This window comes from Aquila chrysaetos, chromosome 19, assembly GCF_900496995.4.
Source record: "Aquila chrysaetos chrysaetos chromosome 19, bAquChr1.4, whole genome shotgun sequence".
Classification (NCBI taxonomy): domain Eukaryota; kingdom Metazoa; phylum Chordata; class Aves; order Accipitriformes; family Accipitridae; genus Aquila; species Aquila chrysaetos.
The window spans coordinates 16,754,715-16,768,958 of record NC_044022.1 but is presented as its reverse complement, the minus strand read 5'-3'; the positions used below and the strand labels follow the sequence as shown (position 1 = coordinate 16,768,958).

The following is a 14,244-nucleotide window of genomic DNA, read 5'->3' as shown; positions in this document are numbered from 1 at the left end:
AATGTAAGCCAGATGGATCAAGGCCTAAACATTAGTTTTAATTTTCCTGAGGAGAGTAAAGGGGTTAGATGACCAACTGCTATTGTACCTGAGTTCAGTGCCTAATAACCTTATGCCTTTGCCATGCGCATCATAGCAGCACACATACAAAATAATGTTAGAATATGAACTTTCTTTTAATTCAAATTATTTTATTTTTCACTCTTTACTCTTTTATTAATCAATGTTAACTCAACTTTAAAAACCATGAGCTCTGAGAAAGTTGAGAGTCCTGTATCCATTAAATTGATATAAATTAATGCCTATAGATAAACAATAGTACACAATGTAAAAGTGTATTACGTTTTTTGTACGTAACATTACAATAGCTGTCTATGGTGCAGTTCAGAAAACTGAGTTTGGCACTATTCACAACTCTCATTGCTTCTTTGGAAAAACGTTAATGTGGCCATAACTGCCAAAATTTGTTTTGTGGAAATATATTCTGTGCTATGTGCACACCACAATCAAAACATCAAGAGCTAGTGGTTATTCTGCTTGCTGCAAAATGGCAATAGTTCAAATCCATTTGTTTTAAATCTTATCATGCCTTTTCCCTAGGAGCTTATCCTTTCCTTTTCCCTTACATTGCATTCACCATCTTACAAATCAGCACATGACTGTGCTTAATCTGTCATGCTGCAGAAAGCCTTTAGCTTGATGACTACGAAAAGATACCTAGACAATGAAGAAAAAAAAAGGAGTTCTTATAGCACAAAGAGACTTAAACAAAAATGGGAAATCAATATCCTGGACTTATAGCGGCCTTCCAGTACCTAAAGGGGGCCTACAAGAACAGCTGAGAAGGACTTTTTATAAGGGCATGCAGTGATAGGATGAGGGGTAATGGCTTTAAACTGAAAGAGGGTAGATTTAGATTAGATGTAAAGAAGTTCTTCCCTGTGAGGGTGGTGAGGCGCTGGCACAGGTTGCCCAGAGAGGCTGTGGGTGCCCCATCCCTGGCAGTGTTCAAGGCCAGGTTGGATGGGGCTTGGAGCAACCTGGTCTAGTGGAAGGTGTCCCTGCCCATGGCAGGGGGGTTGGAACTGGATGGTCTTTAAGGTCCCTTCCAACCCAAATCATCCTATGATTCTATGAATATATAACAAAACAACTGAAGACAATACTCTGACTCCTAAGTACTGTCAGGCAACCAAGTGCTATAGCACTTTCTTAAAACTTAATATAGAACTGAACTCAGAGAAAGACTGTATAACCCTACAATCCCAGGAAGCGTACAATGTAGCAATTCTTAAATATTACTATCCTTGTCACAGTTCATAGACATGGTCCCAAGACTGATTAATTTATGGGCAATTCTTTCAATGTGGTTTGTTCTTTAGGATGCCAGTTATTATCTGTGCAAGTGAAATAAGATCATAGATCCTGCCTCAAAAATCCAAACACATTAAGCTGTTACAATGAAAGGAGGAAGTATTACCATTACACTCGTAAGTTTTCACGTAGCCACGGCAGTCCTAACCGAACACCACAATTACCAGTACTTAATGGCATCTATTTTATTTTATAGGTCACAGTAACTCAGGACTATTAGTTTTTTACTTTGAGGAAGAGGACGAAGTGGAGAAAAGAGGACAGGCTGGAGATACGGTAGGCAATCAAGGGATCATTTGCACTACGAGACTTTCATGAGGCAGAGGGAGTTAGTTGATAATGTAAGACCAACTGTATGTAAACCAAGTCATTCAAATTGGCAAGTTTGCCAAAACTCAGCCTTCACAAGTCTAGGAGAAAAAAAAATTGCACAATTCACTTTATGTCCATTGTTTCAAACAATTCACAAACTCAGGAAGACAGAATTAACTTAAAATTCTTTTCTCTGTAACAAAAAGCACTAGACAGATTTTTTCATTATGAAAAAAGGGAAAGATACAAGATACACTTCTGCAACCACATGTTTTCCAGAAATCTCACTTTAAATGACAAGAGAGGACACCAGTCATTATGGAAACACTGATCATTTCCACCTTGCAAGAATCTTAAGTGTCACTTACAAGATGTTTAACATCTGTTAGTTTTCATTAAGCTAATGTTTTTAGAAAGCTATGAAGACCTAAATACATTTAGAACTGAATTCCAGTGAATTCATGCAGCTACAGTAACTCCACTTTGCCAAGCAATATGTCAAACACTTAACCAAATTACTTCCCTAATGCCACATGAAGTAAAGCTCTCTGTAGAACTTTCTATTTTAAGTGTGGTGGGAAAGCAGGAAATACAGAACAAGCACTTAACAGCCTTTTGCTTTTGCAACAGTCTTGCGTGCTTACTTGCTTGTATGCGTTCACAGGTAGCCAGAGCTGCTCTGCCCACAAGGACACATAAGAGGTTTTCTAAGAATGACAGTGTGATTTGAGCATGTAAGTCCTGCTGAAAACCTCTGCTACCATAAATATTTAACCTAATGTGCCTTCTATTTACATAAATGTCTGCAAGTCTGATGAGCTGTTTTAAAAAAAATAAATTATCCCTAAAAAAATAACTGCAGGCAGGATACAGTTCAGGTTCTAAAATACATTTTTATAAAACCACAGTATAAAACAGCTTCTACTCAAATTATTTCAAGAATTCAACCACTTCAGTTTCTCTTAAGACAAAGACATTCTATTTTTGTACACAAATCCCAATAAAAAGTTCCTAAAATTAGAAATATTTTATTTTTTTTCTATTAACACCACCAGATTCCAACTAGATAGTCAACCAGAGTTTACTGGCTAATATGGCTGGAAAATGTCATATACAATATTCTATATAATTCTGTTCAAGACTAGGTCTACTGTGATCACATACCCTGACAATGGGCTTAATGATCAGATCATACCTCCACGTTGTGTTAGGTAAGAGTGGTCATACGAAATAGCCTTTATAATTATCTGCCTTTTATTTTCACAAAAATATGAGGAAAGCACAGAACATACTACAGCTGCACACAACTTCTCCACAACCATTATCAGATGAATAAATATCAATGCAGAATTACCAAAACACAGCCAGTTAAAATTATCAGACTGTGACACCCTGACCCTAGCTTCCCACCTCCCACTTGCATGTTTCAGATATGAGTTATATTCCTACAATAAACCACAACACTGCAGTCTGCTTTACAATACTGTAAGCATGGTACCTCTTCTCCCCACACTCTTCCCTGCCCCAGCATCACCAGAGGAAGGAAATGGAGGCCAAGTGGATTCTCAAAAATGTCATGACATGCAGAAGCCTGCATCAGATCGTGTTCCTTGAAATACAGTTTAAAGAAAGAAGCCAGGGCATCAAAGACTTTCTAGCTGGGAGGAAAGAAAGAAAAAAGATTAAATTCTGAACCCGCTCAGCACAGATTAATATTTTGAGTAAAGCCGATTTGCAATCACAGCTGTCCTAGTCTCAGCTATCAAAAGCACCTACTTCTTGTATGTTTTTAACCCAAAAGCTGCAATTCTAGGTCTGGAATAAATGTCAGTTCCACAAAATTCACAAAGTCTTCCTGCTGCCCCTTCCTCTCTCCCACACCATCTCTCATTTGAGTCACTTTGCCTTGTCAAGCCTCCTATCTACTACCCAAAACATTGTATTCTCAACAGTCTTCTCCATTACCTCATCCAAAAATGGAGGTTTGAATTCACTGAATCATAGAATAATTCAGGTTAGATGGGACCTCAGGAGGTCTGTAGTCCAATCGCTTGCTCACAGCTCCATCAGCTATGGGTTCAAACCAGATTGTTCCTCGCCCCTTTGTCCAGCTGGGTCTTGAAAACTTCTAAGGATAGAGAATGCACAACCTCTCTGGGCAACCGGTTCCAGTGTTTGGCTGTCTTAAAGTTTTTCTTTGCCTCAGGTCAGAAACTCTCGTGTTATTTTATGACCACTTTCTCTCGTCCTCCCACTTGACCTCAGTAAAGAGCTTGGTTCAATTTTCTAGATGACATCTTTGCAGTCCTGGGGGGGCTGCTCTTAGGTCCTCCAAAAGCCAGCTCTTCTCCAAGCTGAACAAACCCACTTTCCCCAGCACTCACAGGGCAAGTGCTCCAGCCCCAGTCATTTCAACAGCCCTCCCCTGAACTCACTCCAGTTTGTCAATGTCCTTCCAGTACTGGGGATATCCAAAACTTGACAGATATTCTAGATGTGGTCTAACAGATGTGAAGTAAAGGATGATAATCACTTCCCTCAATCTACCAGCAATTCACCTGTTCATACAACCCAGGATGCTGTTGGTTTCCTTTGCTGTCAGGGCACATTGCTGGCTCATGATCATGACCTCTGAGCCTGACCATACAACCAGCTTTTTTTTCCACAGCTAGTTGTCTGTCTGTCCATCTGTCCATCCACCCACCCACCCATCCAACCCACAACAGCCTGACTTGGATACAAGGATATTGTCAGCGACAGCATGAAAAACCTTGCTAACGTCAAGGTGACATCTAGTACTTTGTCATTATGTACAAATGCAGACTTTTTTCTTATAGAAGACTATCAAGTCGGCCAGTCCCTTGGTAAATCCATGCTGACTGTTTCCAGTCACCTTATTCTCCTTTATGTGCCCAGAATATGCCCCAAGAAGACTCAAACCCTGATTTTCAAAGGGATGGAAAGGAGGCTGACTGGCTTGTAATTCTCCTAATTATTCTTTTGGCCTTTTATGAAGGTAAGTACAACATTTGCCTCTCTTTGGTTCTCAGGGAAATCCCCCACTCTGTATTGTCTTTCAAAGACTTCAGGTTTCTTCCAGCACTCTCAGATACAGCCCATCTGGTCCCAGACTCCCTCTTTTCTCTTTGTCTTCAGAGCACAACAGTGACGCTGCTTTCACCAGACTTGACAATATAAAGCAGGGTAGTTCCTTACTCTTCCCATCTTTGTTCTGTGTGGTCACAGCCGTCATTGTATGACGGTATTTTGTAACTCTACTCAGAAAATGGAACAAACCCCCTAGTGAGATGTGACCAACCCTAGAGGATTATTCTGCTATAAGTCTTTAGATAAATAAAAAAAGAAAATCAGAGCCCTGCCTGAAACAGCCCTGTTTCCTGAAGCCTATCCTATGGAGCATTACAGCTTTGTATAGAGAAAAACCACATGAAATGGTTAGTTAAGTTCTGCTTATCCCCTAATAACTGCTGAAACTGCACACACGTACCCCAGGCAGAGTATTTTAGAAATCAGTTTGCCATCAGATGAAGAGGTTACTGTGAACCATAACACTGCTAAAGACAGCAGTATTGTCTGGGCAAGGAGGAGGTTTCTGAAGTTTACTCTTCACTAGCTATTACTTGCATGCAGCAAAATGTGAAGTCCATGACTTCAAAATTAATAGTCCAATTTATTAAAAAAAAGAAACTTTTGGAAGTTTCAGTTCAACTGTTGACTGTCAAGCTATTTTCATTATGTCCATTATACACAGGTTTTTGCATTAATAAAATACTTTGGGGGTGAATTTTATTTACACATACACACACATGTATATACCATGTAACCCATATTATGGACACGGTTATACTGATATAAAGCACAGGAAGACAGTTTATTCCCTTTTGTAGCTATTTATACCTTTAAATCAACTTCACATCAATAAAGTAGCTTTAACAACATCAGTCAGGTCAGTACTACCTACAGGTTTAGGCATGCCACAGGAAATATCCATACCACAGAGGTGGATTTTGAGACATGACAGGATAGTGATTTTGTACATTGACTCAGAAAAGGAACACCAGATAAGATCCAGCAAAGGTTAATCTTGTGAAAGAGCTAAACAAACAGGCAAGAGTGACTGACGAGTGGAAGAAAGCCGAGTCAGAAAGTAAAATGTAAAAATTATAAAAAGTAAGGATCACTATTCTCCCTCTTAGAGTAGCGCAATTGGCTGTGGGAGATTTGACAGTAAAGAGCAAGAGGAAAACTCTAATGAAGATGAGATTAAACTGATTTGTTCAGGTGCAGGCTAACATTACCATCACTTTGAAAGTGTTTTACTAGATTTTTTTAAAAAAATAATTAATCAGACAACACTTAAAGCTGTTCTAACAAGTAACAAAATACAAAGCAGCAGGAGGACTTTTGGTTTTTTTTAAACTGTTTCTCATATGCTGTTTAGCTTACTGTAAGCTTTACTGCTGATTGTGTTAGGATGACCTATGACTCACTGTCTGTCTAACCTAGACTCCTAAATATTAGGATTAATATAATCTCAGATTCCTATTCTGGACAACAAGCACTTTCAGTCTCCTGCTGCTCTCTGCTAGTGCATCACTGCATATGGCAGTCATGCTGGGCCAAGAACAGCAAACATTGTATCTGTCTTTTTCCTAAAGAAAGCAACATAATCTGAAATTTCATCGGAATATCAGACAACTTAGACAAATCTTTTCACTTATCCATCCAATGGATCTGTTCTTGAAAAAGGCGTGCATACATACATATTCTTTTGTACATGTCACAGAGCCCAGTGAATAGTGTTCAACTTCCAATCTGAACGCACATTATCTGCATATTGTTCTATGCTTATCATGACTGTACCTTCCACAAACATTTCCCTAAACCACATGAGAAAATATCATTATGGTTTTAGAAAGGAAATACACAACCACTGAAGTCACTAGCCATAGTGACTACAAAGGCTAGTGAAGTCCCTGGTCACAAAGTGACTTCCATCAGAAGTCACTTCGGTTATTCAAGCATCAACTTACTTGATAGTGTGATGTCTGAAACAGCTTTCTTTACAGGAGTGCTTCTCCTAATGTCTCATTTACATACCTCAAGCGCAGCATCCACCAACTTCAGCTGTATCCAGGAAGATCAAACACTTGTGCAAATCTGGTTATCAGATTCCTTATGTCAGGCACTCAGAAAATGACAAATGCACAAGCAGTGACTGCAGAAAATTCAGTTCAACTGACAAACACACAAGAACTCTCTCGGAAGCAGGAAATAATTGTTTCCTTAGTCTTTTCAACCAAGACCACTGTTTTCTTGCCTGTATCCCAAAACTCGCTCTTTCTGTCACACAGTCTACGGACTTTTTAGCACCTAGTGGGATCAAAACAATAGTCATTGAGCTCATTGGTTCCTTCTAATTCCTTCCTTATTCAACTTGGAGTAACAGCCAGTACAACAGACAAGGCCAGATCTGGCACAAAACCAATATTTTATCAGGCAGATAAATACTATATTGTAATCCTGTAATTTGGCATGAAAAGGCCAAAGAAATGTTTCACAGTTCATTTCCTTCTGGTATTTTGTTATTACTCAGCACTCAACTTTCCAAACTACACATTTTTCACACTTCTAATTTTATGTCCAAATACAATTTCCTGAGTGAGTTGCATTTTTTTTCTTTCCATTTTACAAAAAATGGCGGGGTGGGTAAATCAATATTCCACTATGTAGCACCCCACTCATGGGTCATCTTCAAAATTCTAAAGATCTAATAAAGTGCTCCCACACAGCAAGAACTTGTGTGGCATTTTTTAGCTTTGCCAGCAAACAATGAGAGAAGAACACTTTTCCAAAGAACTCAGCAAATACTCACAAGCAAGTTGATAAATGCCAAGACGCTTGACTTAAGGTCTTACTTTGCTTTTCCTGCTTGAGCAACAGAACCATGGCATGAAAGGGGACCATGCTCTTTTGAGCACAGATCCTTTTTCCTATCCCAGTGTGCTCCTGCTCCAGTCTTGCTTGCAGTCAACCCTCAAGCTCTTTGTTCCAGTTTCACCATTCTTCTCCAATTCTAGACACCTTCACCCATAAGCCCCTTATTGCATCCTGCCAGAGTTAACCAGAACTCTCTCCACCAACCTAAGTTTCTTTGGTGCCCCAGGAAAATATTCCTTAGGAAAAGCTTCATTTGAAATGTGATATAACGAAATAGGGTCTTGTAGCACAAAGTGATTGGAAAACACTAATGTAATGCAGCCAACGTTGTTATAATCACACAGACACTAATCAGAAAAGATTTAGCACCAGAAGCTACATTGCATATCCATTAGTGAGAAGGGTACATCAAACATTTCACAGAATTCAAAAGATGAAATAAATATTTAGACTCACATGCACCACTGTGTGTCTAACTAAATATTCACCTCAAAGTAATCTGGACTGTCCATTCATGTGCCAGAACCATTTTAAAATGCTTTGTCACATCTTAGTTCTCTGAAACAGTAAATAAAGTGAAGGAAGAGACTACTAATTTGGGTTGGTACTAGTTTTAACTAAGAATAACAAAGAAAAGATCTCAGTGGAAGTTCCCACTGGTTCCAGTGGGCTTAATCTGCACATACCAACATGCAAACATGATCAGAAGAGTATGAAGCATAACGCAGAGGTATTGGTCAAGGAGTGGTATTAGTAACATTTTTGCTGTTTTCCCTTTACCTTAGTTCTCCACTCCCCCAATCCCTCTGTTCACCTTCCTCATCCTTCCACTACCCCAATTAGAGATTTAAAGCAGTACCAATTTGTGTTCTTTGGTGCCCTCTTCGGGACAGATTTCTGCAACAGAAAGTTGCCAGGAAGAAACCACAGACTTCTCCCTCCCAGAAGAGAGAGCACGGAGCAATCTAAATCAAATACACTTGGAAGTGGAACTTCTGAATTGCTGACGACTTCAATTCATTCATGGGCTACATGTCATGGGTCTCCGCAGCTACTGCTTTTGCAGCAGTTGCTTTCCTGTAAGATATTTCAACTCTTCTTCAAGAAAGCAGCAACAAGTTTCTTGAAAAGGTTTTGGGTTTGTTTTTTTTTTTAAAATCTACAAATGCCAAGGTCAATAAGTGTTCAGTCTCATCTTTTGCTTAAGGTCAAAACACATATATAGTAACTGGTTGATCAGATACATATTTGATAGGAAAGGTTTTAATTAGAACTTACGTTACAAAGGATGCAATAAAAATCCCCACTTCAGAAGGCCAGCAAAAGGAGGACATCAGATGTAAAATAGGATTTTTAGGTATTGAGATAGACTGTGACAGTAGGACTGTAGTTTTTAAGGTTGGGGGTTTTTTTCTCTCCCAAGATGCAAATTACAGTGTATCCAGCTTCCAAACTCACAAATTCGCCTCATCTTGACAGGATCTTCATCCGTAGAACTTGGAATACTTTTTAAACACAATATAAATACTCATCTACAAGGGAAGGAAAAAAACATACTATCTTCTGTGTACTAGCTTCTCAAGGGGACACTCTTCTTCCTAATTAAAGTAAGTTAAGCTATGCCAAGACACCTTTATTCTACCTTTTGAGTAGAATAAGAGTCTATATGGATGTTTAATGCTCAGTAACCTGCCATACCTTATTCCTCACCCACTTCACTAATTACAGAAGCACACATGTTTAGACATGTGGCCCAGACATTAGGCCCAGAATCATCTTCATTAGCTTTAAGTCAAGTGACTAACCATAATCTTATGAGCAGAAAACACAGCAGAGTACACTGGTAGAGTCCTGGCATCTTAATACGCCCATGGATGAGAGAGCACCACAAGCTCAAAGTGCCTGTGGCTCCTGTTTGAGCATCCAACCTGTGCTGGCTGACCTCCTGTGGACCACCTGCTCAGACTCACAAACTGCTGACTCCAACTGCTGAGTGTGCAGAGGAAGGACCAACAGACATCAGGGAGCCCATCAACAGAAAAATCTCCACCAATGAGAAAAAGAAGAGCTTAGAAGGACTGGAGAATGAAAGACAAAAAACATGAATGAAAGTAGGAGCAGCTGTCATGAAAGTGATAGGCATGGTTTTGTTTGCTTTTGTCAGTGATGGATGGTTGTGGGGGAGAAAAGGGATAGCTGGGTTTTATGGAAAGGTTTGGGGGTTGCTTGGGAGGTGTATAGGCACTTATGGTTGTGGGGATTCATTTGCAATTTTTAATTGACTTTTTCATAAATATGGCATGGTGAAATATTTGATTTTTAGACATACTTAAATAAATCAACTTGCACAAATGAATCACAGTATTTTTCTAACAATTAATATCCAATCTATTTAAAAATCTATAACATATTGAAATGTGTCTGTATATGTTTAATACTACATATTATACATGTAATAGTATTTACAGTAAAACACATGAAATGCTCCATGAGCAGTGCTATTTAATATTTTCATTAGTAACACACATGATATAGTAAACAGGGTTTAAACATCTATTCCAGATGGAAAGTGAAAGAATATTGAAAAACAGCATTAAAATTAAACCGTGAGAACTGTTAAAAATCAATCCAGTAAGGAAAAATAAAGTATTCTATAGGTAAGCAGAAACCATCTGTACAGAAACGAGAACCAGAAGAATTGCCTAGAATGCAGCTCTGCAATGAAGGATCAGGAGATCACAGTGGATCACAATTCAATCATGAGTTAGCAATGACATGCTCCTGCAAAATGACCATTACACTGAAGTGTCAAGTCTGGAATATGATCTGTAAGACCTTTGAAATAACCTTTCAGCTCTACTGGTCACAAGCAGAACTTCAGCTAGAGTAGCATAACCAACTTCAGGGATAAAACTTGGAAAAAAGAGAGAGATGTGACCAACTGCAGAGCATTCACAGAAAAGCAAGAATAATTATCAGATTCTATCATGCCTCCCCTCTAATAGGGGAACATATTCAAAAATATAAAAGGTATCCACAAATAGAAAAGAATAAATTACTTATAGCTAGAACATGAAATAAAGGACTTACAACGCCGATAAGAAATTTTAAGCTTCTACAAAGAAGAAGCTGTCTAACAGATAAGAAAGCATTGAAACTGACTACTGGAGGAGGCTGCAGAAATTTCAATGTCAGGCATTTTTAAAAACAAAAATCAGAATTGGTTTAGGTACAATGGATTCTGTGGCAGATGAGACCATTCTAGAAAATGGAAGGGACTAAACAAGAACCAAAGAAAGATTCCAGTGACATGAAAAGGGTAAAATATGCCCAGGAGGTTGGGGGGAAAAAAAAGGAAGTCACCAGAAAGCCGGGGGGGGGGGGGGGGAAATCAGGGACGACTGGCTCCTAGAACAGTTTCAACCTTAATTTTCTATCATTTCCACAATTAATTTTTAAATTCAACAAACAAATCAGAAGTCAATGAAGCCACAAACACTTGCACAAGATCTGAATTTAGTTCACCTTGCACATTGCTCCTTTTTACCAAAGGTTCTTTTGTGGAAACCGCGGTAGAACCAATCTATTCTGTGCATCTCTCAACTTCACATTTTACAAGTAGTTCTGTTGGACTTTATAAGGATAGGAAATAAAAGTGAGGAAAAATGAATGTAAAACCATAACTGTTTCCATACAGTAACATTACTCACTTGTTTCACATTTTCTGCCAAGAACACAACATAAACACTACAAAATCCCAGCTGTGTTATCACTAGGAAGAAGTCGACAATATACCTGAGGAAGAAAAAACAAACATACATTATACTTACCATCCAAACAATTAACCCATTTCTACCAAATATACAATTACTGCTCCTTTTTACAGTAGTCAAAATGGTAGATTCAAATGCCACATTAATCTCATGAGCACTGCAATGCAGATTCCTCTTATGGCAAAACACAGTGGGTTTGTATGTTTGTTTTTTATAGTAGGCACCAAAGTTTCTCAAAAAAAAAAAAAAAAAAAAACAACGAAGGTGATCATATTTTAAAGTGGCATAAAATGAAATTCAAAGACGTAACAATGTGGGACAAATATAAACAACAGACACACACATTCAATGCAGATATAAATTCTGCTGGGGTCCGTTAGCCCCCAACACAGCAGTTTTCCACGAGGACCAGAGATGAAATGTCTCATACAGTCTAAGTTATATACGTTTCAGCAATTCAAAATAACAAACATTTTCACATCTTACTAAGTGGATCTATATCAATGTATCCAAATACACATTCAGACACTGTATCTCATTGAAAAAACACTCTAAACTATGGTTCAGATTGTTTTTGAAAAATGTTATACACAATAGTGGACTGAATACAAGCTGTAACGAAACTCTGCTAGAGTCAGGCATACAGCAGAGATCTGCCTCAGAGAATGGATTTGCTGCAGCAGAGTGTCTCTGGAAATCAAACTGCCATTTGTGGCTTGTAACTCTTTGGGGCATTACAGAATTGCCATTATATTTCACTACAAACCAATTTTCCTCTAATTGAGCTCTACTCCATTCCTATGCAGTTATCACAAAAGATCTTGAAAGACTAGCTGACCTTTTTCTTATTCGAAACAAATAGCCAAAACACAGGATGCAAGATGCTGCATCCTTGAAAACAGCAGAACAAAAAAAAAATTCTTCCTCAAGTGAGGGAAAAAAACACTTTAAATTAACGTTGAACAATATGTCTGAGTTTTTGAGTTTCACTACTCTTTATTCATATCATAAACTCCATGAACAGCTATACAGCAACAAATGGCAAAGAAACAATAATGGTCTTTTCTAAAAGAGGGATAAAGTATTTAAAAGAGACAACAAGCTATTTATTTTGCAATAATGACATGCAGATATTTAGTAAATATTTCTCCATTATTTGTATGTTATATTTAAACAGGAATCAAAGAATTGCTTTGCTTCCTTTCAGAATAAATATACTGAAGTAATTAACATCTGCAGTGTCAGCCTGCTTAAAGAGTGAACTCTGATGCAGAGAAAGTGTGTTTATGGTAAAAGAGAATGAAAATTTAAATTACTTCACTATATTAGACAATACAGAATGCATTTCTGGTTGTACCACATCTCTTCCTATATTACTACGCAGAGTTCTTTTCTGGACAGCTCTTGTAGACCGGAAAATTGAAATGCCTAACAGAGAGAGACACTCCCCAATCCTCCCATGTCACCACTACTAGCTGGCTGCAGGAAATAACAACACTGCATAAAAATATTTTAAACATGGAGAACACATTCTTAAAGCAGGTAACATCTTCGTAAAAAGGAAATCTCCTAACCAATCCAAGTGTAGCCATTAATTTTTAATAACAAATTTATTAAATTAAATTCTAATGCAAACTTACCGTCCCCAAGAAGCTCGTTTCTGAAGAGCCGTCAGGGGCCCCACTTCCATGGCATAACTAACTGTATCGCTATACCCCAGTGAGGATTTTTTCATCCTGAAATCAAAGAGTGAAGAAAGAACGGAGTTACTAGAAACCATGAGGGCCTAGATCCCTACCTTGAAAATGCTGGTGGCCTCCCAGGATTATAATAAGTAATAACCTGTGGCACCATTCTGCAGCTGCTGAATTTTAGAGGTATGGTTTGGGCTTCTTTCCCCCAGGAAGGGCTATTCAGCACTCTACAAGCATGTGAACCACAATGCTGCTTCCCCCTAATTCAACAGTACTAAATCAGTTTCTTACAGAACAACTTTCTTGATAAATTAATCCAAAATTAGATCCTTAGAATATCAGCTTAAGAAATTAATATCAAACCTAAAAGTCACAAAAAACTTCAACAGGATTCAACAGATTTTCCTGGACAAGCAGTCAATCACAATTGTTTCAGTGATCTTAGTTTTATGTACATCTTCAAAGGCCATTCAAAACTACAGAGGAAAAAGTGAAGAATTCAGGAATGACAGGATCCCTTCACAGTACAATACCACATTAAGCTGATAAGATAGTGTTTCCAGCTACAGGGACACAAACAGTTTTGTGTTTCTATTCAGTTCAAAAACTTCACTGCACTTCTTAAATACCAGACCCTCCCACTGCTTCTCTTTAACACCTGACAGTAAGATAAAAATGTTTAATAAAAGTCACTATTAATCAAAATACTCTATCAGTCAAATTTGCTGCCCCCCCCCCCAGTATTGCACACCTCACTTGGAGGAGTATCTAGTGTTTATCTGCTCACTAGCATCATTTTAACACATTCCTTCAGCACTACAATTTCGAAGAATCAAGTTGTCACAATCCAAAGAAACAGAACTCACATATAATCATGAAAGACATCAACAGCAATTTTTAGTTTATCTTCTATTCCTATAAAGTACTTATAAACTGGCTATTTATAAATTGGACAGTTTTCAAAGCTATGAAGATTCAGAAGCTATGAAGATAAAGAAGGACTAATGGACTGAAGCTAAGCAATTAGAACTGCAAAGAAAAAGACCTGATTATTTGTCAGCAAAGAACAGGATACTAGGCAACACAAGTTAAACCGACTTCATTTTGTGTATGAGCAGAGAACAAATATT

The 14,244-nt window shown here is 38.1% G+C and overlaps 1 protein-coding gene across 7 annotated transcripts in view; it reads right to left on the bottom strand.

Annotated features, from left to right (window-relative positions):
• The window catches only part of SLC36A4 (solute carrier family 36 member 4), a 121,837-nt gene that overhangs the window by 90,038 nt on the left and 17,555 nt on the right, over positions 1–14,244 (bottom strand). For 6 of the 7 annotated variants that reach the window (XR_003927585.1, XM_030042934.2, XM_030042935.2 and 3 more), the window contains 2 exons: positions 13,061–13,156; positions 11,358–11,442 (listed from right to left, as the gene is read on the bottom strand). Coding sequence is in view for 6 of the 7 variants with exons in the window: in XM_030042934.2 (XP_029898794.1) it covers positions 11,358–11,442; positions 13,061–13,156 (181 nt within the window). In the remaining variant the exon portion in view is untranslated. Of the gene's footprint in view, positions 1–11,357; positions 11,443–13,060; positions 13,157–13,262; positions 13,351–14,244 lie in introns of those variants that run through there. The other variant, XM_030042939.2, reaches the window with a different exon arrangement.